At 51.5% G+C, this 23,049-nt stretch overlaps 1 protein-coding gene across 1 annotated transcript; it reads left to right on the forward strand.

Moving 5' to 3' along the window:
- The first annotated feature begins 508 nt into the window (after positions 1–508).
- On the forward strand, positions 509–22,970 carry SIN3A (SIN3 transcription regulator family member A). Its single transcript, XM_065733607.1, has 21 exons — positions 509–654; positions 3,365–3,585; positions 4,688–4,864; positions 5,769–5,875; positions 6,304–6,586; positions 7,966–8,217; positions 8,562–8,714; positions 9,044–9,202; positions 9,892–9,981; positions 10,855–10,973; positions 11,715–11,925; positions 13,366–13,482; positions 14,176–14,414; positions 15,281–15,464; positions 15,892–16,465; positions 16,908–17,077; positions 18,432–18,605; positions 19,419–19,511; positions 19,831–19,925; positions 20,475–20,682; positions 22,001–22,970. The coding sequence occupies exons 2-21, from the start codon at positions 3,397–3,399 to the stop codon at positions 22,229–22,231; spliced, it is 3,825 nt and encodes a 1,274-aa protein (XP_065589679.1). The 5' UTR covers positions 509–654; positions 3,365–3,396; the 3' UTR covers positions 22,232–22,970.
- The last annotated feature ends 79 nt before the right edge of the window (positions 22,971–23,049 follow it).

Genomic DNA, 23,049 nt, shown 5'->3' on the forward strand with positions numbered 1-23,049 from the left:
CCCCACACGTGCTGCCTCCCGGAAGTGGGGGGGGGGTCGGGGGACAAAAGGCGGCAGTGCGAGGCGGCCCGGTGGGCGCCGTCGGACCGCGGGCCGCCCCGCGCTGCCCCGATGTAAACACTCCACAAAAGGGCTCCCCGGAGAGGGGGGCGTGGCTTGTGGCCTCCCCCCGACGTGACGGCGGCGCTGTCCGGCGCGTTGATTGGTTGTATCCCCGACGCGCCGCCCAATGGGGAGGCTGCGGGGGCGGGAGGGGGCGGGGCCAGCTGGCTGTACGGACATTTTTCTCGGGCGCTCACTTCCCCCCCACCCCTCTCTCCCCGCTTCCCCTCCCCTTCCTCTCCACATCCCCTTCCTGGCGGCCGCGGCCAATGGGGGCGGGCGAGGGGGGCGGGCCGAGCGCGGCGGTTGGCCGGCTCGCTGAGCGACGCGGAGTTTCGCCAATCGCAGCGCGGGGCTCCCCCCCTCCCTGCGGCGGGGAGGGGCGGGATTTCCCGGGGAACAGAGAAGCGGGCAGCGTTCCGCCGCGGCGGCCGAGCGGCGGTTACCTCATCCGCGCCCCTCTCTTTCCCAGCGGGCCGAGCTCGGGGCCTCGCCCACCCCGGGCCTACAACCGGGAGGGAGCGGGCCGCCGCCGGGCGCCGCCGCTTCGAGGTAAGGGGAGCGGCGGCGTTGGGGAGACGCGGGGCTGAGAGGTTGGGGGGGGGGCAGCCATCCGTCGGGGCGGGGCCGGGCCCGGGCCCGGGGTGGGCTTTTACTCCCGGTGTGCGTGCGTGCGTGTGTCTGTATAGATATATAATATATGTGTGTGTGTGTGTGTGCGCGCGGGGGGAGCCCGGCATGGCGGGAGCGGCGGGCGGGGCGAGCGGCTCTGGGCGCGCTGCGGGACGGAGCCTCCCGCCCCCCGCTCCGCCCCCCGCTCGGGGCCGCCTCGGCCCCGCCTCGCCCCGCCTCGCCCCGCCTCGCCCTCACATCCCTGGGCCCGGCCCACCCCCAGCTCCCGTTTCCTGCTTTCGCGTCTTCGCGCTCCGCTCGCTTCCTGAGCTTTCGGCGCCGAGCTGCTCCCGCACGTTAATATCAGAGCACCTGTAGGATTCAGCCCCCCCCCCCCCCCCTTCGTCCCGCGGTGCGGAGGAAGCTGGCGGCTGAAGCCGTGCTCTCCCAGCCTGGATCTTCCCCCTTGTCCTCCCTGTCCCGTCCAGCGCCGTGAGCAGAGCTGGGGCGGCAGCAGGGAGAGCACCTCCCCTCCCCGCTTTCTTCTTGGGGTTGGGCTCGCTGATCTCCGGAGGTCCCTTCCAACTCTGCTTGCTGTGCGATTCTGTGCCTCCTGAGCAATGGGGGATGGGAAGGCTGCTTCAAAAACCCAGCAAAGTGCAGTATAAACAACAAAGCCATCCCTTTTCTTTTAAGTGTGCACTACTATGAACAGGTGCTGTAAGAAACAGCTCACACTGTGCTCATGGCCAGCGGCCTCTGTCGAGAGCTTAACCGTGACACGAGCGAGTCACTCTCCTTTCTGGGATGTACGATCCATGCTCTGCTTTCCTCCGGCACTGGGAAGCTGTCGTGGCTGGTAAAGCTGGAGCAGATCCACAGTCCTGTGGCTGCTGTTCCGTGCTGTGGGGCTGTGGGTGTGCTCTCAGTGCCATGCTGCTTTGTCCCAGCTCCCCTGGCTCTGCTGTCATGGGGAAGGTAATGAGTGGCTGCAGGTACTGCTGCATGTGGGGAGGGAGAGTGTAGGTGAGGGCATGCCGTGAGCACTCAGCTAAGATGTCATAGCTCCATGATCCTGAGCCACACGCATGCTGCTTCTGAGCTTTGGGTCCTTTGCACCTCGGGAGCAAACCCTCAGTGCTCCCGCTTAATATGCTTAATATTCAAAGTGAGAGCAACAGAGCTGTCAGTACAAAGACCCGTGCGTTTGGGTGTCCTTCAACGTGCTCAGACAGCAGGTGATGTGCAGAAGGGTATCTGCCTTGTGGGATTTCTCCACATCTCTGGCTCTTTTGTGGCATGAGAGCTCCTCTTCAGCGATTCAGAGAGATTCACAGCCTCCTGAGGGCGTTTGAGCAGCCCCTGCACGCATTAAATGCTTGACCTGTAGCTATGCTGTTTCCCTGTCCATGTCAGGGCTGCCTCACATCTGCAAGGGCTGAAATCTCTCTTGTGGGGTTTCACACCATGTTCTTGAAAGCATCATTTGTGTGCAGGAGTGTTGTGGCTCCAACAGGTGTCAGAGGACAGACCTGCACAATTTGCTCCCCTCCTGCAAGGGGACAACTTGCAACCCAGGAAAAGGAAAGTGAAAAAGCAGAGTGGAGCTTTAGTCCTCCTGTGGAGGGGTGTATTCCTGTGGAGGAATGCTCCAACTGAAGTGAAAAGATATCTTGGGTAGGAGTGGTGCTGGGAGGGAGGGGATGCAGGCCCCGTGTGGTCTGTGTAGTGTGGGGCTTGCTCTGTGAAGCCGTTGTTCAGCTGGGAGCCTCGGGTGAATGCTTTTAATGAAGGGCAGAACCTGAAGTTTGTGTCTTGCTTTCCATCTCCCACACACCATACTGTATTTTTTTCAGTCTTTACTTTTCCCGCCCCAATTAAGATCACAGGTGATGCAATTCGAATTGGGGCTTTCTAAATGTTTGACTCAAAGTCCTTTGTAACCGTAGCGCAGTCTGCCCTCCTAACCGAGCAAATCCGTGGGACGCACCAGGTGAAGATCAGTGGGGCCTCAGGGATGGAAGGAGTGTGATTTGAGGAGCATTTGCTGGCACATGTTCCCCGCGAGATGCAGGAGCTGGGGCAGGTGCAGTGCTCGGCAGAGCCCAGGGCTTCAGTTGCCTTCTAGAAATGGATGCCACCAAGGCTTTGCCCAGACTTGGCGCCCGGGGCCTGGCATTGTCATGCAAAGTGCTGGGGATTCGCTGCCAGCCTGCTCTGCTGGGTCCCGGCGCCATTAGCATACAACTGGAAGTTTGTTCAGAGCTAAATGCTGCTCCCTGTGAGCCTGGGGGGCTGGTAGTTTGTGTGCAGCTGTGCGAAAACACACCTGGGGCAGGTACAACGAGCTAAAGAAATTCCTGGAGCATGCAGGTTCTGAAGTTTTGGGGCTGGTGTTGGAAGGTGCAACTCACAGAGCAGCACTGAACACGCACAAAGCACTCTTCCTTCCCTCCACGTGAGAGGAGCCAGGCGAGGAGCTGGCTGCAGGGTGTGTTTTTGGCAGCACCTCGGTGTATTTCCCCAGTACCTCAGTGTGCTACATGAGCTAAGGGTTTAGGCTGCCCCGTGCAGTGCTCTGGGGGAGCTTGGCGTGTTACCCAGGCAGCAGTCAGACTGAAGGTTGTTTTTTTTTTTCTCCTTTAACTAGGTTTTTTAGCGCTTCCTGAGCATGAGCTCAGAATGAAGCGGCGATTGGATGAGCAGGAGTCACCCGTGTACACGGCGCAGCAGAGGCGTATCACCAGCAGCACCGACGCGTTCCAGCACCAGCACCGCGTGCTCGCCCCGGCTCCGCCGGTGTATGAGGCGGTCTCAGAGACCATGCAGTCTGCCACGGGGATCCAGTACTCGGTAACTCCCAGCTACCAGGTGGGTCTGCCACGTCCTGGGGGAGACATTGCCATTCAACCGCTTAACACGCTGCTTTTGCACAGCTGAAGTTGGGGTTAGGGACGAGGTTTTGTTTCGGTCACTTAGGGGAAAAAAAGAAAAGCTAGGATGGGACAGTGAACTTCTCTGTAGGTCTCACTTGTAACTCGTGAAGGTTGGCAGCTTTGATGCTTAGGTGGCCCTGACCACGGGATGTGGTGTTGTTTGGCTTCTTGTGAACACCACTGTCTTGAATGATTGAGATCACAGTCTGAATCCTAAGAGAAGTGCACACAGGGATTTGCTCCGTGGTTCATGAGCTAGGAGGAGGTTTGTTCTAGCAGTGTCTCCGCCACAGGCTTTGGATATCTTAGGTGATCTTAAGCTTAACAATCTGTCATTTAAAATGGAAACTTTCAGGAAACTGAGCTGTTAGAAAAGATGTCGTTGAGTGCCTCTCCTTGTTTGAAGAGGCTTCTGCTGCTGGTTTTAAACAGAAAGAGGGCAGATTGAGGTAAGATGTAAGGAGGAAATTCTTCACTCAGAGGATAGTGAGGCGCTGGACTGCTGCCTAGAGCTGTGGGTGCCCCATCCCTGTAGGCGACAAGGATTTTTCCTCTTCTCCCTGATAAATAATGGCAGGACAAGAGGGAATGGCCAGAAGTTGCGCCAGGGAAGATTTAGATTAGACCTGAGGAAACATTTTTTCTCTGGAAGAGTGGTCAGGCACTGGGATGGCCTGCCTAGGGAGGTGGTTGGGGCACCGTCCCTAGTACTGTTCAAGAAGCGTTTAGATGAGGTGCTAAGGGATTTGATTTAGTAGTTGGGTAGGGATAGTGATAGGAGGATGGTTGGACTAGATGATCTTGTAGGTCCTTTCCAACCTAATGAACCTATAAGGATGTGGATGGGCCCTTGGGCAACCTGAGCTGGGGCGTGACCAGCCTGCAGCAGAGGATGTGCTGGGGGGTGGGCTTTAGGATCCCATCCAACATTTTTAGAGAGGAGAACCTTGACTCAGTCTGAATTGCTCTCCCTGTGCATTTCTTCCTTCCGTTTGTGCTAGCAATGAGGCAGTCACAGTCCTTTATGTCTCACACAGGTGTCAGCCGTGCCACAGAGCTCGGGCAGCCACGGGCCGGCCTTGGCAGCAGTGCACGGCGGCCACCACCACACCGCCCCGGTGCAGCCACACAGCAGCCAGGTGGTGCAGAGCCACGCACACCCAGCCCCCCCAGCTGTGCCTGTGCAGGGCCAGCAGCAGTTCCAGAGGCTCAAGGTAACGTGGGTGGGACGGCCAAAAGGTTTGGGGCTTCTCTGAATGCATGGCTTCAGAGGGTGGGAGTGCAGAAGGCTCTGTTCTTGGCTTACGTGCTGTAAAATCCTTAAGAAAAGAGCTTCTTCCAGCTCTAGGAAGAAGGCAGACACGTGAATCAGTGCTTTCGCCCGCATACAGGGCAGATCTCTTCCAGTTGAGCTGGAAACCAGTGCTTTGCTGAGCAAGAGGTCCTTCTGCTTCATTTCCATTTCCCTCTGAAAATGGTTTTGTAACTTGTAGTTCTTTCTCCTAACGAAACTGCTGGCAGTCCCTCCGAGATGCAGGGTTGGGACCAGCCCTGCTCACCTTTCCTCTGCTGCTGTCCTTTAATTTCCAACATGGGAGAGGGCCCTGTGCAGCTGATGACAAACTGCACAGAGCACTCATGTCAGGCTGGGCTATGCCTTTGGTATATCTGGAAATTGGATGGTAGTACACAAACGGTTCATAAACTTCTTGCTGTTTGAGGCATAAAACTGTTTACTGCCCAAAGCTGCCATTTTCAAAATCCTTCTGTGTCGACCTGAAATGTCTGGCTTTCAGAAAGTGTGTACCTGGCAGACATCTACTACTCCAAATATGTCATTTCCACTTTCTGCTTATTCTTAGGCTCCCGTAATCATTTCCACATACGAATACAGGAAAAATGCTCAGTCTGGTTCTGTTTATCCTAGCAGTCACATCACTGGTGGTGACGTGGGTATTACACTGGTAATGTGGTGCTGGTATTACGGTGACCAAGATCACCTTCATTTCCCTTCCTGGCTCAGGCCTACCAGCTGTGCTTTCAAAGACATGTTTTGCTGAGCTACATAGGTGACATAAAATCTTCTGTGCCAGTGCAAGCTGTCTGTTTTGCCTCCAGGTGGAGGATGCGTTGTCATACCTTGACCAGGTGAAGCTGCAGTTTGGCAGTCAGCCACAGGTCTACAATGACTTCTTGGATATTATGAAGGAATTCAAATCTCAAAGGTAACGCGCTTCGTGCTGCTTCTTCCACTCAGGCTGCTCTCACTGTATGCATGTTTGTGGGCAGAGCTCAAGCTCAGCTCTTGTCCTTCCATTGCAGAGCAGCACATCCCCACGGTGGTGTGAAAACAGTTGCGTGCTTTCTGTTCTGAGACTTAAGAGTATCTGTTCTGGGAGTTTCAGAACTTCATTTATACCCATTTCTTCATTGATACTAAAAGAGTTTCTGCTTAGAGCTGCAGTTCAGCCTTGCTAGCTGACATCCCTGGCTGTCTGGTGGTCTTGCCAGTTTTGCTGTGTTTTGTGGGTTCATCTGTGGGTTACAGATGGCGAGATAGAAATGCTAAGGGAGAATGGTCGTGCACAGAGCTTGAGTTACCACTGGGAGGGAGATAGAAGATGGTAACATTCTGCTTTTCTTCCTTGCTCAGCATTGATACTCCAGGAGTGATCAGCCGCGTATCGCAGCTCTTCAAGGGCCACCCGGACTTGATTATGGGTTTCAACACCTTCTTGCCTCCTGGCTACAAGATCGAGGTGCAGACAAATGATATGGTGAACGTGACGACACCGGGGCAGGTTCACCAGATCCCCACTCATGGCTTGCAGCCCCAGCCTCAGCCTCAGCCCCAGCATCAGTCTCAGCCTTCAGCGCAGTCGACCCCAACACCAGCACAGCCAGCGCCGCTGCCACCACCCGCCAAAATCAGCAAGGTGAGAGCGAGTGAGCGGCGTTTGCTGGCTCCTGCGTGGGGAGCTGGCTGCCTCCAGCTGACACCAGTGTGCAGGTGGGGAATTAAATGGGATTTCTTGTCTCAGAGTAACCCAAACCCCAAGAAATTCCTTGTGAAGCAGAGGCGGTGACGCAGACGTTGCCCTCAGTGTGAAGGCGTGTGCTTGTTTCCAAATGCTTGGAGCAGTGAAGCTTTTTTGAAGGGTTCCTTTAGTGACGTGGTGGATTCTGTATTGCTCAAAATGTCGTTTTCAGACTGGCTGGCTGCTGCAGCACAAAAACAAACAGAAAGGGTAGTCTGGTTTAGCCATCAGCTGGACGGGCACGGAAGTTGTTGGCAAAGCTGAAGTGCAAGGGTTCAAACAAAATGACCACGATGTTGTCTTAAGTGTCACTTAGTGTGCCTGAAATGGAGACCTCTCGGTAACAGAGGGAATTGGTCTCTGCTTTAGATGTAATCCAGATGCTGCATCCACCAGATGTATTGTATGGGACTGAAAACTGAATAGGGTAATACAGGTGGCTTTTAAGAGCTCAATCTATATAAAATCTCATGTATTTGAACCTCCAAATGTGCAAAGGAGGGAAAGAATCCCCACAGTTTCAAGGGATAATCTCTTAACTATGTACTCTTGGTCTCCATGTTGAAAAGACCTGCAGTTTCCTCTTGCTGTTGCCTTACTTTCATTTTTAACTAGAGGCCAGCTAACTTGCAGTGTTCCAGAGAGCCTAAATTGGTTCTGTTTTTGTGTGACTGGATGTGTCTCTTGTCAGATCTCAGTCAAAGGCAAGTGGTAAAGAGAAACAGATGTTCAGAACAAGCTGGAGGGGCTGGTGTTCTGGTCTCTCTGCTGGCCTACCCAATTTTTGTTTATTTGTTTGCTTTGGATAGCGACTCTCTTCTGCTCAGTCTGCCCCTGTTTGTGCTTCTGTTAATCTTTAAAGCACTGATTGGGAAATGGGACAGCTCAGTTTTGGCTCTTGACAGCAGTTTTTTGCTTAGACAACTACTAGGAAGCACTGAGTCTGTGAAAGATAATGCTAGGCCTGGGGTGGGAGTAATTATTTAGTAGCAGTTAATAAAATAAAAGAGCAGCCAGCAACAAAACCAGTATTTTAAGAAAGCATGTCAAAAGTCATCCAGGGATATGGGTAGAGACTGCTTGACTGGGTGTAGTAGTGGGAAATGCCCAGCTGCTGTCTCCTGTGACCCTCCAGCTCAGAGATATCCCTGCTGGCACCAGGTACATTTATAAGCCATCTCACTTCCTCGGGATATGGCATCTACGTGGGATGCAGGTGCCTTTATTTGAAGCACAAAGGGTCTGCCCATGTCTGACGTGGCTCCTTGTCCCCTTAGCCATCACAGCTGCAGGCTCACACTCCTGCCAGCCAGCAGACCCCCCCGATCCCACCGTACGCATCCCCGCGCTCACCACCCGTGCAGCCTCACACGCCCGTGACAATCTCTCTGGGAACCACACCATCCCTGCAGAACAATCAGCCCGTCGAGTTTAATCACGCCATCAACTACGTCAACAAGATCAAGAACCGGTTCCAGGGACAGCCAGACATCTACAAAGCCTTCCTGGAGATCCTCCATACCTATCAGGTGAGCTTTGGCAGCGCCGGGTGGAGTCGTTCCTCTTTCTTTGCTGGCTGAGGTGGGCATTATGGGCTTCTGCTGGGCTTCTCTGTATAGTTCTTTTCCAGTCTAAATAATTCTTTGCTTAGCACTGGTCAGCAAGCTGAGCAGAGCTCTGGCTGTGTTAAAAGTGAAGAAATCACTTCCTTGAGCATTGTCCCCCTAGTCCACAGCCAGCTGGGCGCTTAGCACCGGCCTTTGCTTGAGATGCTGAGACCTCTGCAGCTTCATTCTTCGTACGAGGGCTCTTTTCCTTTGTCACTGAAATAGCTCAGACATCCTTTTGTCTGACCCTTCTCTTTGTGTGGCAGAAAGAGCAGCGCAATGCCAAGGAGGCCGGGGGCAACTACACGCCGGCGCTGACGGAGCAGGAGGTGTACGCGCAGGTGGCTCGCCTCTTCAAGAACCAGGAGGATCTGCTCTCTGAGTTCGGGCAGTTCCTGCCAGATGCCAACAGCTCAGTGGTGAGTCTACTTGAGGCAGGCTGGGGCTGGAAGTAGGGAAGTGCTTCTGTAGGGGAGTCTCTGCTCAGAACGACAAGCTTGTCCTGTCTTGCTTTTTTGGAGTGGTCTTTTACCGAGCTTGGATGATGGCTCAGGGTGATAGACCGTGTTTTCTGTCAATAACTTCTCTTTTAAGTACAACTCCTTTGCCTGGAAGGGTTGTTCTAAGACTTCCATAACCGCAGTAGGGTAGAATGGTCACCTAGAGCTGGGAGGAGCAGGCATAGTAGTTTTTGGCTGATGGGGTGAAACTCAGCTCTGATGATCTCGTGGCTTTGTTTCTAACTAAGCTGTTAAGCAAGACGACTGCAGAGAAAGTGGAGTCTGTGAGAAATGATCATGGTGGCACAGTGAAGAAGCCACAGCTCAACAACAAGCAGCAAAGGCCCAACCAAAACGGGTGTCAGATCCGGCGACACTCGGGCGCGGGGACAACCCCTCCGGTGAAGGTAAGGGCACGTGCTGCTAGCTCAGCAGCTGTGTGCTTCCCAGGAAACTGAAGCAAAACTTACAGCAAATTGTGCTTGTTCATCAAGTGTTCATCAATTCAGTGCTTGCAGCAATGAAGGGATGATTCCTGTAGCTGAGCTTGTCCTCTTCAGCTTACTCATGTTTTGAGTTTGTCTCGGGGGAAGAAGAGCATTGCCACATCTAGCTGTGCTGTTTAAATCCAGTGACTTCCTTCCCCTTCCCACCTTTCTTCTTAAAAATGCAGCAGATTAAAACATGTTTGGAGGCAGTTTTAAGCTTTTCTGAGGATGTGGAGTACGGGAAGTAGAAGTATACTGCTTTTAGGGAGGTCTAAGAATCTAAGAACGGGATGAATGATGGTTTTAAAAAATGGGTTTTGGTAATTCTTCAAACTACTTAGAAAATGAAGTAGTACAAGCAGTGATTGTTTCAGTCAGCTTGTGAGAGGAAAGGATGGGACCTTTGTTGGGTGTTCTGTGTGAATTAAAGGTGAGTACATTAACGTGGGGGCCACGTTTTAGACGAGCTCCCTTCTGAAAAAGCCACCCTTCTTCTGTCTGAGAGCAAGTGGTGTGGGCTGGAGGCTGAAGCCCTTGGGTGATACGTGATCAAAATACAGTGACTTCCTCTGCTGAAAAGCCCTTTTTTTGTGTGTTATTTTTAACAGAAGAAACCGAAGCTGCTTGGTTTAAAAGACCAGTCCTTGGCAGAAGCCAGCAAGCATGGTGTGGGGACAGAATCTCTGTTCTTTGAGAAGGTGAGCTGTGAGACTGAGGGAGCTGTCTGGTGTCACTGATTGATGTTTGTAGCGTGCATGCATCCTGATTTCTTTTGTCACAGTGAGGTTTCTGATCTATATGCCACACTGATAACATTGCTCTTGTTGACCCCAGCTGTATCATCTGACTTCTGCATCAGATCCACTGCATTTTTTGAAAGATTGGTGGTGTTCTTTGCATGGACACGTGTGTCTTTTTTTTCCCTGGAGGTCATTCTCTAGCTTCTCACCTGCTGTGGGAGGAGGGCTTGCCATCAGAGCCACGCTTGCTTCCCTACAGTGTGCAGCACACTGTAAGCCAGCTGGTGGTGACTGAGAACCACCCTGTCACTCCAAGGATGCGTAGGTGTTCCCACGAGTAAACGTAGAAGTCCCTGCTGCAGAACTGTAACTGTACTGAAGGATTTCTTAATAGTGATAGATCTGTTTGATGTGTAGATGCTAACTGTCCTCGTGGGAAAAGTAATGGTGTTGGAATGAATTGCTGTTTTCTCGTGCTGAGGGCTGCAGAGTTCGCTGTGTCTGTGACGGCTCGAGCTGTAATGCAGAGGGGTGCTCGCTGTGACACGGGTCTCTTAGCCCTGATTCCCACCCAGGTGGGTCTGTGCTGCTGCATGCACAGCTGGGCTCATCTGTGCTCCAGCTGCTGGGAGTTTTGTACTTGCTTACAACTCCCTTCTCCAAGGTAATGCACTGAGTGGCAGGCACACCAGCAAGGAGATGGCTTCCTTCGTTTTTCTGGCTCCCTGGAGCCTCTCCAATAAAGTCTTGCATAGGTGGGGGAAGCACAGTGTTGAATGCAGAGTGCTGGTGGATGAGCTGCTCTCACCCTTTTCCCTCTTCTTCCCCAAGGTCCGCAAAGCTCTGCGAAGCACAGAAGCGTACGAAAACTTCCTTCGCTGCCTGGTTATTTTCAACCAGGAGGTGATCTCCCGTGCAGAGCTGGTGCAGCTAGTTTCCCCATTCCTGGGGTAAGTGGAGCTTGTTTCTTTGTGTGAGGGGAGAAGTGAAGCCCAGCACATCTGGTCGTGATGCACAGCCGTGTCTGTGTAGTTTGAATTAGTCCACAGCACACTATTGTGGCCTCTTGCTCTGGACTCATAGATTATTTCCGTCAAGAAAAGCTCACCTGTCCAATGACAACGGGGAATGTCCCCTCAAGGAAGTTTGAGTGCTTATACAAACCCATTAAAACTAGCAAAGAAAAACAGCACCTGTATTCTGCCCTGAAACCAAACCTGATAATCAGTACCATAGTTTAAATAGAAATTATAACTTCAAGTACTGTTCGGAATGAGTCTGTATTAATCACCTAAAATCACTGTTAATAATTATCCTCTCATCAGCCTGTGCTCCTGGCTGGAAGGGTGAATATCTGCCTCGGGAAAGGTGTCATGCAGTTCTCTTACTCCGAAGTCGGACATTACCTTCAGTCATGTAATGGAAAAGCAATAGATGAGCAGTGATTCCAGTAACAGGTTCGATTTGTCGTATCACTGCAGCTGTCCAGCACCTGACCAACAGACGGGTACTCGCTTCCCACTTGGTGGAAGTGGGATTGAGCAGAGGTCCTCTCACCAAACTGGTAAATCAGAGGGTCTTCTTGGGCAACTGCTGTCTCTTGCAAGTGGTTCTAGCCTCAGTATCACAGCTCAGCACTGCTCACTGCTTTCTGTCGCACTCCTTTTTCACTTTGTTCCTTTTATTTCTAGGAAATTCCCCGAACTGTTCACTTGGTTTAAAAACTTCCTGGGGTATAAGGAGTCTGTTCACATGGAGACGTATCCCAAGGAACGGGCAACTGAAGGGATTGCCATGGAGATAGATTATGCCTCCTGTAAAAGATTGGGCTCCAGCTATCGCGCCTTGCCCAAGAGCTACCAGCAGCCCAAGTGCACGGGGCGGACACCGCTGTGTAAAGAGGTAAGCAGCTCCCAGCCAGCAGCCGTGTGGCAGAGGAAGGCTGTGCAGGTACGAGGGAGCACTTGGCTCCCTTACAAACGTGTGGATTGGGTCCAGGATCTTATTTCCCAGGGTTGAGGCGGTGCCAGCAGCTGGCTGGAAGATGCAGTGCCCTTGGGGCTTTGGTGGCTGTCCTCTGCTCTTCTCCACTGGTGCTTTGGAAAGAGCTGCATGAGGCACTGGGGAGCATCTGGGGGAAAAAGAAAAAGAACCTCAGTAGGTGTGAAGTTTAAATACTTCTGCGAGGGAGTATGTAATTCAAGGTGATTGCTGCCTTTTTCACCATACTCCTGCTTAGTCTGCGCTCAGAGCTGTCTGTAGTCTGAGCTAAAAAGAAAAGCACATCTTCTGTGGATAAGTTTCTCCTGCATATTTCTCTCACTCTTCTCTCCTTCACCCTGCAAGGCTGAGGCGAGCCATGGGGACCTGGTGTGCTGCATCAGGAGGTTGGCTCCCTGAAGGAGCATTGTTGGCCTAGAGGCAAAGCTGCCCTCCTTGCACAGTGCAGCAGGACCACATGCTCTCCTTGTGTCCTTTCACATAACCACCTTTTGGTCGGAGGGGAATGGTGCTGACTGATCCTGATCCTCTGCTGGTATTAGAAGCCCCCCATTCCTAGGGGACTGCTGTCAGCAGGGACACCTAGCACAAACAGGCAGAAGATTTTGGAACATCAATTTCGCCTCCTTTCCTTGAGAAGTGAGGATGAATGCAGGTGATTGAGTCAAGCAGTGAGCAGTGATACGAGGTTAATTGAAATAATGGCAGGATAGTGAAAACAAACTAGGCAGGAAAGAGTTCTAAGTTTTTGATCCGAGTCCTATCAGAAGTGTCTTGTGTGATACATCTGTAAACTTTTCTTTCTGTGAGAATCTAATGACTCGGTTCTTCAGGCTTCAGGTTGGTGAAAATTAGACCTGATTTTTTTCAAGATTGCCTGCCAAAATCTTCTGTTCTGTTGTGGCTTTTTGGGAGGCAGTAAAACTGCAGGTGCTCAGCATCTTTGTGAGGAAAGGTGTTGCTGGGGTATGGATTTATATACCTAATGAGCCTTGTTTGGAGGCAGAAACCACACTGTGTCCAACAGTCAATGTTTAGCATGACGAGCACCCGGTGCTGTCAGTGGTGAATCAGATGTGTGATGAGTGAACCACAGTGAGCCAGTTCTTCCAATGGAATGGAAAAGCTCCTTTCACCTCTCTTTCTCTCTCTTCCCTTGCAAGTTTTTTCTTACATTGCCAGCAGATGAGTTTTCCATACCGCTGGGCTGTTTCAGCTCTGTATGTTTGGGGTTGCCCTGTGGGTGCTGGGCATCCTCTGCATTGGAAGGGAGAAGCAATTTTTGCTGCTCAGCATTTCAAGACTGACTGTGATGCTTGTATTTCTCTGCCATGCTGCAAGGTTTTGAATGACACCTGGGTCTCCTTCCCTTCCTGGTCTGAAGACTCCACTTTTGTGAGCTCCAAGAAGACACAATACGAAGAGCACATCTACAGGTGTGAGGATGAGCGTTTTGAGGTGAGTTGTTTTCCTTGGGAGCCTTGGGGTTCTGTGAATAGCTGATGATGTAATTCTATCCTTAATGCCACTTCATACAGTCTGTTTTTATTGTCTGTCTCATGTTCTCTGTGTAAGAGCTTGCATTCTCAGAAAGCAAGAGGCAGCGTTGGGGTAACCATGTCTCCCTCCAAGCTACCACCCCTACCCCGAGCTCTGTGCACCAAGCTCTTTCTCACATCACTCCAGATATAACTGTTCAGTGGACAGCATATAATCAATGCATCTTTTTTCGTCCTTAGTCCCCACTTGTAAGAACATGCATTCTCCTGTAATAATCTGAGAAATGATATGTTCAGGACGTTAAATTATTGACTTTTTGACTTGAAATGGGGAGTTAGCTTGGAAATTACCTGAATGTGCTCAGATCTGTCACGTCCTTTTGTAGAGGAACTGTCAACTGTTTTCTACTCCCATCTGGAAAATGTAATTTCTTAACGGCATCGTTCTGGTAGACGTTAAATTCTGATGCACCATTACCTAGGCTGCAGAGATAATATAATTGGATTCTCTCAGCGCAGCCAAACGTGGAAACCAGTTCTGGAATCCACCTTGTTAAACACACTCAGCTCCTTGCTTCTTGGTGTGTCTTAGTCTCCGTGAAGTATCGTGTTTTATCTATTCAACTCGGGCCTAACGCACCGTTCGCTTCAGCTGGACGTTGTCTTGGAGACCAACCTGGCAACGATCCGTGTCCTTGAGGCCATCCAGAAGAAACTCTCACGTTTGTCTGCTGAGGAGCAGGCCAAGTTCAGGCTGGACAACACCCTGGGAGGCACCTCGGAGGTGATCCACCGCAAGGCCCTGCAGAGGATATATGCAGACAAAGCAGCCGACATCATTGACGGGCTCAGGAAGAACCCATCTGTTGCTGTTCCCATTGTCCTGAAAAGGTATGGCTGTGACACGGTGCCCTGGGGGCTGTGCTCAGGTGCACTGTTGATGTGGGAGTAGCTGATTTCTGCCCCGTGCAATTTGAGAAAGGCACCCATCGTTCTGATGGGTTGCTGTGTTTTTTAACAATCACCTTTTGTAACACACACGCTCAGCTGGGGGGAGGCAGAGCTTTTATTGTCTCCTCTGAAGCTTGTTTCTTCTCCAGCCTGTGTGCAGCAGCAGCTGTAAGATGAGGAAGCTGTCTGAGCTAGGTGGATTGTTCAGGGCTGAATCCAATCCCTTTCCACATCCTGTGTGTGTCTGTGGGCTCCGACTGCTCAGGCACCGTGCTCAGACCCCAGTTAGTTTTCTGTAGTCAGCCCCACCCAGCCCTGTCACAAAAAAGGAGTGGGGACTGCAGGCCTTTGGAGATGTGTAAGGAGGAGGCTGCGTACACCTTCTGTGTTGACCTTATCCTCCTGGATAGTAGTGTTCCTTAAAAACACATCTATATCACCATTCACAGGGAGATATTCCTCCCCCCGAAGCTTACTGCCTCTGGGAAGGGAAACCACCTTGCCACCAATACATGCAAGGTCATAGTGTGCCCACCCTGCTGCAGGACACTGTTCTGTGAGCTGCCCTGGCCATGCTGCACCGGTGCTTTGCTTGAGAGACTGAGCTGAAGTTCTGGAGTAGGTTCCCAGGAAGCTCAGGTGTCCAAAGGTGTGCAGAGAGCTTTGTTCAGCAAAGGGTGTGCAGAGTGCTGTTCCTGTAAAACTCCTTTCAGTGGGACTGCTTTTTCCCAGGTCCCGGGCTTTCCTTACAAGCTCAGAGTGAGACCTTTATGTCTCTTATCTCACCTTTGCTTTCTTGATCCAAGGTTAAAGATGAAAGAGGAAGAGTGGCGAGAAGCCCAGAGAGGATTTAATAAAGTCTGGCGAGAGCAGAATGAGAAGTATTACCTGAAGTCCTTGGACCACCAGGGCATCAACTTCAAGCAGAACGATACCAAGGTCCTGAGGTCAAAAAGCCTCCTCAACGAGATTGAAAGCATCTATGATGAGGTAAGGTGGTCACCAGCAGTTTCCTTCCCTCGAGCTTATGTAGTCTGCACGTGTGGTTTCAGTTCCTTTCCTCTCAGTGCTGGCGTGGTTGGGAAGTGGGATGCTCACTTAGAAAGGGCTGCACCATCCGTGCTGGGATATCTCCTTGCGTCTGGGGAGGCCTGTCATCCTGCTGGTAGCAGGTGGGCTCCGTTTCTGGAACAGAAACAGGGTGGGGAAGGTTTGTAAACAGGAGGAATGTTTGTGAACTTCTGGCATCTGTTGCAGAGAGCCTTCTGGCAGCGGTGGGAGGGAGGCCTGGTGCTTCCTCTGTTGCGAGGGGGTGTATTGAGAGAGGAAGTCTGAGTCGCCAGGAGAGCTTTCTGAGGGTTTGTGGGCAGAGGAAGGTGCTTGGGGGACTAATTTGTGCCCTGTTTCTCCTTTACAGAGGCAAGAGCAGGCTTCAGAAGACAATGCTGGGGTTCCCACAGGCCCGCACCTCTCGTTAGCCTATGAAGACAAGCAGATCCTGGAGGATGCTGCTTCCCTCATCATACACCACGTGAAGCGGCAGACGGGAATCCAGAAGGAGGACAAGTACAAAATCAAGCAGATCATGTACCACTTCATTCCAGACCTGCTGTTTGCTCAGCGAGGTGAACTCTCGGACGTGGAAGAGGAGGAAGAAGAGGAAATGGATGTGGACGAAGCTACTGGAGCTGCGAAAAAGCACAACGGTGTAGGGGGCAGTCCTCCCAAAACCAAGCTGATGTTCAACAACACGACGGCCCAGAAGCTGCGGGGCATGGACGAGGTCTACAACCTCTTCTACGTGAACAGCAACTGGTACATCTTCATGAGGCTGCATCAGATCCTGTGCTTGCGGCTGCTGCGGATCTGCACCCAGGCCGAGCGGCAGATCGAAGAGGAGACACGGGAGAGGGAGTGGGAGAGGGAAGTGCTGGGCATCAAGCGAGACAAGAGCGACAGCCCGGCCATCCAGCTGAGGCTGAAGGAGCCAAGTGAGTGACCCTGAGGGCAGACAGGTGCTTCTGTTAGCAGTGTGTGTGCTGGGCTGTGACGCTACGGTGGGCGTTTCTCTTCTACTGCCTCTGGGCAGCTGGGAATCGTGGTGGGAAGATGTGGGGTGAGAGGCAGTCCCAGCAGAGCAGTACAGTTGTTTCAATGAGAGCTTTAATTTTGCACTTGCATATGTAAAGCATCCTTTGGTTCCCTAACGACAGACTTTCTAAAAGCCTTTCTGAGCTAAAGGCCTCGTGGAGGCTACTGCTGGAAAGGCAGAGACTATGGGAGTACCTATGGCTTAAAGGTCTTTAAAAGACAAGTGTAAGACATGTTGCAGAGCCAGTGAAGGCTGCAGCTCTTGCTCCATCCCCTCCTAGGAGGAGTGGGAAGGGCCTTCCTGACATTCCCATGCTCACCCCTCCCTCTCTTGTGCTGCAGTGGACATCGATGTGGAGGACTACTACCCAGCGTTCCTGGACATGGTGCGCAACCTCCTGGATGGGAACATGGACTCGTCGCAGTACGAGGACTCCCTGCGTGAGATGTTCACCATTCACGCCTATATCGCCTTCACCATGGACAAGCTGATCCAGAGCATCGTGAGGCAGGTGGGTGCTGGCTGGGCTGGGCACCAGGCTAGAGGAGGAAGGCTGCTTGTGTCCTAAAGTGTGTGTTCTGGTGTGTCAGTCACCTACATGTGCCAGCTGGGGGATAACCTGCTGAATTGCAGGTGCTTTTTAACCCAGCTTAACCCTGCTTGAAGGAGTGGTGATGAAAGGTAACTCTGGTGTATTTATTATCGAGACCATCCTTTCTCTGCATGTGGAGTTCTCCCTTTCTTTTCCTGAAGCTATAGGGATATAAGCATTCCACTTGAAAGTGTTTGCGGAGCTAATCTTGCTTTAACTTTTGGAAAAAAGAATTAAATAGCATTTGAATAACTTCTTTCATTCTCTTCAGTGCTATGAGAGCAGCACGTGCCTTTTCTAAAAAGCTTTGTTTCTTTTATCTGCCTGCTTGAGCAGCTCAGGCTGCTTGTTACATTCTAGTCCTCTTATTGGGCACGTAGGAAGAACGTGTGACCAAGGGAAAAATTCTTTGTGCTCTTTTTTGTAGCGTAAAGAACAAAACCAGATGCAAGAGGCAGGGAGTGGGATTGTTTGAAAGGCCGTTCCTCCTTGGAGCAGCTTTTTACAAGTTCTTGGTTTCAGTCCAGAGCTCAACTGAATTGAAAAGACAGTTGAACGATTTCCGATTTTAAGCTTGTACCAAGTGAGGAGTTGGTATTATATCTCTCCCCATTCTCCTCAGAGACAGAAAACAGCACGGCCCTTCCCACCCTGCTGCTGCTCACAGCCTTCCCCGCACGTAGTTTTTTCCTTTTTGCCACCTGATTCTATTTTTGCCTTTAATTTAAAAGGTAGTGCTGTTTTGTTTTTTTTTTTCTACATTGCCACTGGAAGAAGTCACTAAGCACGTAGCCTTAAACTCATGTCTTTACAACCTTCTTTTTTTCCTTTTTTTTTTTCCCCTATGGCTTAAGCACTTGGTTATGTCTTTGTTTCCTGCTACTGTATGTTGATGGGCACGTAGCAGTCTCCAGTCAGCAAGTTCCTCCTTATCCATTTCTAAAATGCTTTCATTTCTAAAACCTACAAGGCAGGCCAATAGAGATGTTCATGTAACCTGATGTGCTGCTTTTCTTGAAGCCAGAATCCGCCAGGTGCCACTTCCAAAGAGTATTTTGGAGCCATTCTTGCTTTCCCAGCTGCTTTTTGCACTCGGGATTTTGGTAGGTCACACTGGTTTGCGTGTTACAGCAAGCTCCCCCGAATGCCTCAGGCAAAGAGAAATACCTTTTGCAAGAGGTGACACTGAGCACAAAGGCGTTGGGTCTCTTCTTTTCAGCCTGGGTTTAGCAGCTCCCTCACGAACACCCTCCCCTTGCTCTCCCTTTGGCAGCTCCAGCACATAGTGAGCGATGAGATCTGCGTGCAGGTCACAGACCTCTACCTGTCGGAGAACAACAACGGGGCCACGGGAGGCCTCCTGGCTTCACAGTCCTCTCGGAACCTTCTGGAAGCCACCTACCAGCGCAAAGCTGAGCAGCTCATGTCGGAGGAGAACTGCTTCAAGGTAGAGAGCTTGGTGGGAAAGCAACAAGCAGGGAGGGGCTTGCTTTCTAAGCAGGTGCCACTCCTTGGGAAATGGAGCACTGGTTAGGTACCCAAGAGCTACAGAAAAGCTGGAAAGTTGAGAGGAAAGTTGTGGTGGTGTGCCCCAAACTTCAGGTGCCCAGAAACATCGTGCTGCTGGTATTTCCAGCACGCTGTGTGCTGGTCTGCAGCAGAACATGCATCAATCCCAGCAGGCAGAGCAAAACAGCACATAGGGATGTCGATACTTCGTGTTGACTGATTCGCTGTGTCCCATTTGAATTTGTTGGCTCAGACTTTCCCATTTCTCTTGCGTTTCCACCTTTGTGGGCTGTGGAAAGATCTACTAATACTGACTGGACATTAAATCATTGCTGGCTGTACGCACTGCTGAATGAAGGTGGTGTGCTGTGCTAATCAAATCCATGTCTTCTTTGCTAAGATGCAGGAAGTGGTCGGGCCCTTTCTGAGCTAGCACAGCACTCTGGAGAAAAGCCTGTGTGTATAATTTCTCTTCCTTTCCCCTCGAATTTAAGTTGGGGGCTCATGAAGGACCTCTCCAAAATCAACACTGAAGGATTTTTCCAAAAGCTTTAACATTTTTCTGTTCCTCAAAGAGTGTGCAGCGCTGTCAGTGTTTTCTCTTTGCTGGCAGTAGTGCAGGAAGCGTGTTTTTTTGGCCTTAAGACTATGCAAGCTGCTTTATTGTCCCTTTGCCCCAGAGAAAAGTGGACGGGTGTATTTTTTTCCTGTTTGAAACCTCACTGAATCCCTTCTGCCTTTGGCTTTGCAGCTGATGTTCATCCAGAGCAGAGGCCAAGTTCAGTTAACCATTGAACTGCTGGACACTGAGGAGGAGAACTCTGATGACCCTGTAGAAGCAGAGGTAAGAGCAGTTTGGCCACAGTGCTGTAATGGTTGAGGGTGCACTGGACAAGGATGTCCAGTTGGTTGTTAGCACAAGATAGAAATGTCAACAAGACACGGTAAAGTTTTCAGTGATGAGTAGGTAAATCCTTCTGGGTTTACTTCGTATTAGAGAAGCCAAAAAATCACATAGAGAAGCGTTGTACCTGCCTTTGTAGGAATGAAATACAGGGAGGTGCCCCGGTGCTCGTGTGTGTGACTTGCAGCTTAGCCTCCTTACCACCCCGCATGGTTCAGTGGGAAAGCAGTGCCTGATGTTGTGGTGTGCTTGCTTCCAGCGCTGGTCAGACTACGTGGAGAGGTACGTCAACTCTGACTCTACGTCCCCTGAGCTCCGGGAGCACCTGGCCCAGAAACCGGTCTTCCTGCCCAGGTGAGTGGCCAAGCTGTGCTGTGAACCCTTCCCAGTGGGTCTGTCCCCTGGAGGGCAGAGCGGTGCACTCTCCCACAGCTCTGGGCCTTTGGTGTCACCTGTGTTTTAATGCCACTACAGAAGTTGTTGCCCTGGCAGTGCGGTGTGGAGGTACCATGCTGCTGCTTGTCCTGAAAGCCTGTGGGTCCACCCTGGGCTCCTGCTCTCCAGTGACTGAGAGATGGCATGATGTGCAGGTGGCAGAGAGGGTGAGGGCTGGGAACTTGCCAGACTGCTTTCTGGCAGTCCTGCCTTGACTTACCCTCTGCCTAAAACCACTGGGTGCCACACCAGTGCTTTTCATGAGCAGGGAACTGATTGCAAATAGCTGCCGTTTCCAAAACAGATAAACCCTGTGGGGTGACTTGTTGTAAGGGCCTGAAACTGAATGAATTTAATGCGACTTGTCTGGCAGGTTCTTGAGGGGCCAGTGCAGATCCACCAGTTACCTCCAGCCTAGTGATCCTAGAGGGTGGGCACTAATTCCAAGAGGGGTTCTCTGGTTTGCAGGAATCTGAGGCGGATCCGTAAGTGTCAGCGTGGTCGGGAGCAGCAGGAGAAGGAAGGGAAGGAGGGAAACAGTAAGAAGTCCATGGAGAACGTGGAGAGCTTGGACAAGCTGGAGTGTAAATTCAAACTGAACTCCTATAAGATGGTGTACGTGATCAAATCGGAGGATTACATGTACAGGAGGACTGCTCTGCTGCGAGCTCAGCAGGTAGGAGCGAGCGGAAGGGCTGGGGTGGGCAGTTGGGATTTCCTGGGACCTCTTGCTCCAGAAGTCAGGTGGGGGGAGTCAGATGGAATGTCCTGGGGGGGTCCCAGGGTAACATTTAGCAGTCTTCGTGTTGCCAGGAGGGTGGTGTGCTATTCTATCTTTCCATGATGCCAAAGATCTACTTGAATGTTCCTAAGATGTAAGCTTTTCTTCCTACCTTCTACTCTGCTCATCCTCTCACCTCTCCCCTTCTCTCCCCCTTCTCTCCAGAGAGTGTTATTATGGTGGGACAGTGGTTTTGACCGTTACCTCCTCAAATTTCTTCCAGGAGGCAGTTTCCCTGCATAGTAGTCCCCCTGTGGTAGGGAAGGCCTGTCCTCTGCATTCAATTGTAGTGCTTCTGAGGGGGCCTGTTCTTTCCAGGCTTCCACAGCGAGGAATCAGTCAGAGTGCAGAGCATCAAACGTTCTCTGTGTCCCAGCCAGTCCTTCTGGGTACCATCCCTCAGCCTTTCCTGTGTGCAGTCACTGAGAGTGGGAGTCCTCTGGTCGCTCCCGCATGGCAGAGCCCCCCCTTCCCCCCATCAAACACACACACAAAGAGCAGCTGCTGTACAACCACTGCTTCTGTGGCAAGGATGGGAGCAGGGGAGCTCACAGCTCCGCAGATTACCACGGGTGTTTTCCTGGGGCTTTGAAATCCTGGTCCCGAAGAGTGATTTGGGTGGAGAAAACTGGTTAGGTGTTCAGAATGCTCTGATGCTGTTCTCATCCTGTGGGAATCTTTCTGCCCAGTGGAGAAAACCCAGGGAGCTTTAAGAGCAAATTCTAGTTAGTATGGCTATTTAGGCTTGGAAGTTTAAAGGACTTTAATATTATTGCCATCTATTTAAAACAAAACATTAACCAGAGTGCAACAGGTTATACAGTGCGGTATAGCTTCAGTATGCTGAAGGAACTGCAGAAGCTACATTTAACTGCAAACCTGATGGGAGTGCGTGGCAGGGTACAAGAAAATACGTTTTAAATTATAAAAAGAAAAAAGAAAGAAAAAGAGCACCGTGCCAGAGCTGCCTAGTCTTGGCACAATCTCTTGGTCTTTCTGAGTTCTTTTTGTCCTGTAACTCTCAGAGGTGTAGGCTTCTTGGGAGGAGACCTGTGGGCCTTTCTCAGGACCTTCCCTCTGTCGTTAGCAAAGGCCTGCTCCTGCACTGCAAGTCCTGTGGCCACATTGCCTCGTGTCTTGGCCTCTTTGCCCTGCGTTACGCTGCAGCTTGTGGCTCGAGCCACCTCTCTGTAACACCTCTTTGTTTCTGTAGTCCCATGAAAGAGTGAGCAAGCGGCTGCACCAGCGGTTCCAGGCCTGGGTGGACAAATGGACCAAGGAGCACGTCACCCGCGAGATGGCAGCCGAGACGAGCAAGTGGCTAATGGGCGAAGGCTTGGAGGGCTTGGTGCCCTGCACCACCACCTGTGACACAGAGACCCTGCACTTTGTGAGCATTAACAAGTACCGCGTCAAATACGGCACAATATTCAAGGCACCGTAAATGCCCTGGGGCAGGGAAGATCCCGGGAGATGTGTGTGTGTGCGTGCGCATCAAGGAAACAAGGAAGATGCCTTTCTCCCCTCACTGTGTATCTCCGTTAACATGGCCACTTGACTAGTGCGTGGCTGGTACAAGCCGTCACCAGCGGGATCCTCTGTAGGAACGCGGGTGTCCCAGCACCTGCTGGGAGCCCTGGCCACGGGCCCTTGGACTTCAGCATGCGCCCCGCAGGGAAGGACCCTCCTGAACTTGAGCGGTCCCGGAGAGACGCAACGAGCTCATACGCACCAGCAGTGTTGAGGCTTTATTCCCCGGTGGCCTGAGCAGCGAGGGAGGAGAAATACGGAGGAGGCTGTGCACCACCTGACCGCCTCGGTGGTCTTCAGATTCCTTGCTTGGATGTGTCCCGCAGCCCAGAGGTGCTGGGCTCCCCCACGGGCCCCCGGACCCTCGGTTCCTCCCTCCCCTCCCCTCCCTCCCATGCTGGACTCAACCAGTGCAGATTGGTCTGTCCTTTCTAGTGCCAGTGGAACTGTTTTTTTGTACCTGCTTGTTTACTAGTCTCTCCTAGTGCCATGCACCAGCTTTTCACACACATGTACGTACACACACACAACAAAGAACAACACAATTTTAACATGTTCCCCTCCTTTTTTTGTAAATAAATGTACAAATTGTCAATTTTTTTGTTTTTTTCTTTTTTTTTTTTTTAATTAAAGGAAGTATGCTTGATGTGCTAGCATAACTGTACTAGCTTCTTGTGTACCATAGTACCAGGTGGCTTGAGAATTAGTACCGACAGACAGACCTATGAGGAC

This window comes from Cyrtonyx montezumae, unplaced genomic scaffold (genome assembly GCF_038088225.1).
Source record: "Cyrtonyx montezumae isolate F1298 unplaced genomic scaffold, pur_monq_1.0 scaffold_17, whole genome shotgun sequence".
Classification (NCBI taxonomy): domain Eukaryota; kingdom Metazoa; phylum Chordata; class Aves; order Galliformes; family Odontophoridae; genus Cyrtonyx; species Cyrtonyx montezumae.